Source organism: Tachysurus fulvidraco, chromosome 24 (genome assembly GCF_022655615.1).
Source record: "Tachysurus fulvidraco isolate hzauxx_2018 chromosome 24, HZAU_PFXX_2.0, whole genome shotgun sequence".
Taxonomy (NCBI): Eukaryota; Metazoa; Chordata; class Actinopteri; order Siluriformes; family Bagridae; genus Tachysurus; species Tachysurus fulvidraco.
Genome location: NC_062541.1, coordinates 3512846 through 3517966, shown reverse-complemented (window position 1 = coordinate 3517966; position 5121 = coordinate 3512846). Strand labels below are relative to the sequence as shown.

Genomic DNA, 5121 nt, shown 5'->3' with positions numbered 1-5121 from the left:
TGTGCTCGCGCGCAGAAACACGTCACACATTTTGAAGAAGAGGCTCGAGCTTTTCTCGAACTTTCCTTGGGTTCAAATGATGAGGTCGAGTTGTTGTTTTTTCCCCGACGGGTGTAAAAACTTTTAGTCATCACACAGGGTTTGTTTTAACGCTTTAATTATACGCTTTAACGTAAACACGACGTTTAAAAAGAAAGAGAAAGCTGTTTTTAAAGGTTTTATGTGGACGCCGGTGTTATTTTACGGTAAAACCCGCTCGAATCCGATCTAATAAACTCCCCATGGATCCGACAGCGGTTTGATTCGGACACGTAGGAGTTTCTGACACGATTTTAACACGTGATTATTTGTTGTTTGTAATGAGTAAAGATTATTATAAAGTCCTGGGCATTCAGAAAGGCGCCTCTGACGATGAGATTAAGAAAGCGTACAGAAAACAAGCGCTGCGGTTCCATCCGGATAAAAACAAGTCCCCCGGAGCTGAGGATCAGTTTAAAGAGATCGCAGAAGCTTATGATGTGCTGAGCGACGCCAAGAAGAGAGACATTTACGACCGGTACGGCGAGGAAGGTACGTGACGCCCTGTAGCGTGACTTGAGTGATGGATGTGATTATAAGTGATGGGCGTGGGCTTGAGTGATGGGCGTGGGCTTGAGTGATGGGTGTGATTATGAGTGATGGGCGTGGGCTTGAGTGATGGGCGTGGGCTTGAGTGATGGGTGTGATTATGAGTGATGGGCGTGGGCTTGAGTGATGGGTGTGATTATGAGTGATGGGCGTGGGCTTGAGTGATGGGCGAGATTATGAGTGATGGGCGTGGGCTTGAGTGATGGGTGTGATTATGAGTGATGGGCGTGGGCTTGAGTGATGGGTGTGATTATGAGTGATGGGCGTGGGCTTGAGTGATGGGTGTGATTATGAGTGATGGGCGTGGGCTTGAGTGATGGGCGAGATTATGAGTGATGGGCGTGGGCTTGAGTGATGGGCGAGATTATGAGTGATGGGCGTGGGCTTGAGTGATGGGTGTGATTATGAGTGATGGGCGTGGGCTTGAGTGATGGGCGTAATTATGAGTGATGGGCGTGGGCTTGAGTGATGGGCGTGGGCTTCAGCGATGGGCGAGATTATGAGCGATGGCTTTGATTATGAGTGGTGGGCTTGAATGATGGTCGTGGGCTTGACTGTTTGGCGTGGGCTTGACTGATGGGCGTGATTATGAGTGATGGGTGTGATTATGAGTGATGGGTGTGATTATGAGTGATGGGCGTGATTATGAGTGATGGGCGTGATTATGAGTGATGGGCGTGATTATGAGTGATGGGCGTGATTATGAGTGATGGGCGTGATTGAGTGATGGGCGTGATTGAGTGATGGGCGTGATTGAGTGATGGGCGTGATTATGAGTGATGGGTGTGATTTTGAGTGATGGGCGTGATTATGAGTGATGGGCGTGGGCTTGAGTGATGGGCGTGATTATGAGTGATGGGCGTGGGCTTGAGTGAATGGCGTGATTATGAGTGATGGGTGTGATTATGAGTGATGGGCGTGATTGAGTGATGGGCATGATTATGAGTGATGGGTGTGATTTTGAGTGATGGGCATGATTATGAGTGATGGGCGTGGGCTTGAGTGAATGGCGTGATTATGAGTGATGGGCGTGATTTTGAGTTATGGGTGTGATTTTGAGTTATGGGTGTGATTTTGAGTGATGGGCGTGGGCTTGAGTGATGGGCGTGATTTATGAGTGATGGGCGTGGGCTTAAGTGATGGGCGTGGGCTTAAGTGATGGGTGTGGGCTTGAGTGATGGGTGTGGGCTTGAGTGATGGGCGTGGGCTTGAGTGATGGGCGTGGGCTTGAGTGATGGGCGTGGGCTTGAGTGATGGGCGTGGGCTTGAGTGATGGGTGTGATTATGAGTGATGGGCGTGGGCTTGAGTGATGGGCGAGATTATGAGTGATGGGCATGGGCTTGAGTGATGGGTGTGATTATGAGTGATGGGCGTGGGCTTGAGTGATGGGTGTGATTATGAGTGATGGGCGTGGGCTTGAGTGATGGGCGAGATTATGAGTGATGGGCGTGGGCTTGAGTGATGGGCGAGATTATGAGTGATGGGCGTGGGCTTGAGTGATGGGTGTGATTATGAGTGATGGGCGTGGGCTTGAGTGATGGGCGTAATTATGAGTGATGGGCGTGGGCTTGAGTGATGGGTGTGGGCTTCAGCGATGGGCGAGATTATGAGCGATGGCCTTGATTATGAGTGGTGGGCTTGAATGATGGTCGTGGGCTTGACTGTTGGGCGTGGGCTTGACTGATGGGCGTGATTATGAGTGATGGGTGTGATTATGAGTGATGGGCGTGATTATGAGTGATGGGCGTGATTATGAGTGATGGGCGTGATTATGAGTGATGGGCGTGATTATGAGTGATGGGCGTGATTATGAGTGATGGGTGTGATTATGAGTGATGGGCGTGATTATGAGTGATGGGCGTGATTGAGTGATGGGCGTGATTGAGTGATGGGTGTGATTATGAGTGATGGGTGTGATTTTGAGTGATGGGCGTGATTATGAGTGATGGGTGTGATTATGAGTTATGGGCGTGATTGAGTTATGGGCGTGATTGAGTGATGGGCGTGATTATGAGTGATGGGTGTGATTTTGAGTGATGGGCGTGATTATGAGTGATGGGCGTGGGCTTGAGTGAATGGCGTGATTATGAGTGATGGGTGTGATTTTGAGTTATGGGTGTGATTTTGAGTGATGGGCGTGGGCTTGAGTGATGGGCGTGATTTATGAGTGATGGGCGTGGGCTTAAGTGATGGGTGTGGGCTTGAGTGATGGGCGTGGGCTTGAGTGATGGGCGTGGGCTTGAGTGATGGGCGTGGGCTTGAGTGATGGGCGTGGGCTTGAGTGATGGGCGTGATAAAAAAAGGTTATATAAAAAACCGTGCCACAGGACTAGGCGCACTGCTTAGTTCTGCTCTTTTTTCCTAGAAGGTGTAGTTTCAGCCTGGCGGTGAGGTCAGGTGGGGACAAACAGGATGGCTTTTAAGGATTTGAAAAATTATTTGTTGTTTCTCTCCTTCCAGGACTTAAAGGCCATACTGGAGGTTCTGGAACGAGTGGGTCAAGCTATGCGTTCCACGGAGATCCACACGCCATGTTTGCTGAGTTCTTCGGAAGCCGTAGTCCATTTGATCAGTTCTTCTCCCACGGAGCTGATGACGATGACATGGACGTGGATGACCCCTTTGCGGCGTTTGGCATGGGGGGCATGGGAGGCTTTCCCAGGCCCTTTAAGACCCGCATCGGCGGTGTGCATGCTGCACGGGAGAAGAAGAAAGACCCTCCTGTTATTCACGAGCTCAAGGTGAGCTTGGAGGAGGTGTTCTCTGGCTGCACTAAGAAGATGAAGATCTCACGTAAGCGGCTGAACCCAGACGGCCGCACGGTCCGCACCGAGGACAAGATCCTCACCGTGAACATTAGGCCTGGCTGGAAGGAGGGCACGAAGATCACGTTCCCTAAAGAGGGAGACGAGACACCCACTAACATCCCCGCTGACATTGTGTTTGTTGTAAAAGACAAGACACATTCGGTATTCCGCAGAGACGGCTCAGATATAATCTACTCTGTAAAGATTTCCCTCCGAGACGTGAGTGTCCTTTTGGTTAAAGCTGGCTCTTTATACTACAGCACTGTTGAAATCCAACTTTTTAGCTGAGTTGGTTATAGATGACAAAGTGAGCTTTATTGTTTATGTGGGTTTTTCCCCCCCCAATATCTACAGGCGCTCTGTGGCTGCTCGATCACCGCGCCGACGCTGGACGGCCGGACCATCACCGTGGCATGTCGTGACGTCATCAAACCAGGCATGAAGAAGAGGGTCGTGGGTGAGGGACTACCCCTGTCCAAATGTCCCGATAAGAGAGGAGACATGGTGCTGGAGTTTGTTGTGAAGTTTCCTGACAAAGTGGCGCAGAACACTCGTGATGCTCTGTTGGAGATCCTCCCACCATGAATGGCCATCGTGGGTGTGTGTGCGGGGGGCAGAGTAGGTAGGGTTGGGGTCGGGAGAGATGGGGTGGTTGGTAGTGGAGACGATGGGGTGGTTTCTGCTGCACACGACCAGACTGCTTCACAGTATTAATTTATAAACCACTTGAGTGCACTTTTGCTGTCACTGTGAACCCTTTGCACAGGACAGACACTCAAGACACACACACACAGGGTGTGAACCTTAGCTGGAGCTGCCTTTATAGTTTTTTCAGCTTCTGCAGGAGTCAGTGCTGATTTATCATGGAAGTTATAAAAAAAAACAGCGGTGTGGGTGTGTTTGTGGGTGTGGATATGTTTGTGGTGTGTTTGTGTGGTTGCGTTTTGGTGTGTCTAGTTTTGTTTAGGTGGGTGTGGGTGTGTGTGGTTGTGTTTGTGTGTCTAGTTTTGTTTAGGTGGGTGTGTGGGTGGAGCAGAAGGCGGGTATCTTGAGTCATTATCGTCTCCTCCCACAGATTCCACACCCTTTGATGAATATCCTCACCGTGACCCTGTACTGATTCATGCATCTCAGATCCTGAAACATTTGAAACACCATTTGACCTCCTGAAAACAGATTTTTGTATCATCTATATGCAAATTAATCAATGACTTATTAGTAACATTATTCTTCATTTCTATTTATTTCGTGAAAATAAATGCATCAAAAGATGCGGCTTTGCCAGGTGGTGGCAGTTTAAACACTTCAGTGTGGCCAATTGCTGTTTTCAAAACTTGAACTCATGAAACAATTAATCCAAGGATTAAAGTATGTCAGTTATCTTTACAGACATTATAGTTCCAAATAAAATTGTTCTCAGACGGGTTACACACATCATTATATTTTTATAACGACTCGATCGCCAGTCTTTCCTGAATCAAAAAACGAGCGAATACAGTACAGCCGAGGTGTGTGCTTTTATCTGACCGATCCTTTCTTCCATTCTGTTGTATACATTTTGAGCAATCTCACCCACTTCCAAAGGAATTCTGAGCAATCCTTTGCTATTGAAGGAATTACGTCCAATCTTGCCCGATACCAAAATCATTCTGAGCAGTCCTGCCCTCTCATGAAGGAATTCTTCCC

The 5121-nt window shown here is 48.7% G+C and overlaps 1 protein-coding gene across 1 annotated transcript; it reads left to right on the top strand.

Annotated features, from left to right (window-relative positions):
* dnajb1a (DnaJ heat shock protein family (Hsp40) member B1a) lies at positions 1-4738 on the top strand. Its single transcript, XM_027176540.2, has 3 exons — positions 1-570; positions 3089-3654; positions 3790-4738. The coding sequence occupies exons 1-3, from the start codon at positions 360-362 to the stop codon at positions 4018-4020; spliced, it is 1008 nt and encodes a 335-aa protein (XP_027032341.1). The 5' UTR covers positions 1-359; the 3' UTR covers positions 4021-4738.
* Positions 4739-5121: the final 383 nt, after the last annotated feature.

Coding starts and splice junctions, on each gene's coding strand:
- dnajb1a (XM_027176540.2), top strand. CDS start 360: ATGAGTAAAGATTATTATAAAGTCCTGGGCATTCAGAAAGGCGCCTCT. Junction 571..3,088: donor CGACCGGTACGGCGAGGAAG/GTACGTGACGCC, acceptor CTCTCCTTCCAG/GACTTAAAGGCCATACTGGA. Junction 3,655..3,789: donor TAAAGATTTCCCTCCGAGAC/GTGAGTGTCCTT, acceptor CAATATCTACAG/GCGCTCTGTGGCTGCTCGAT.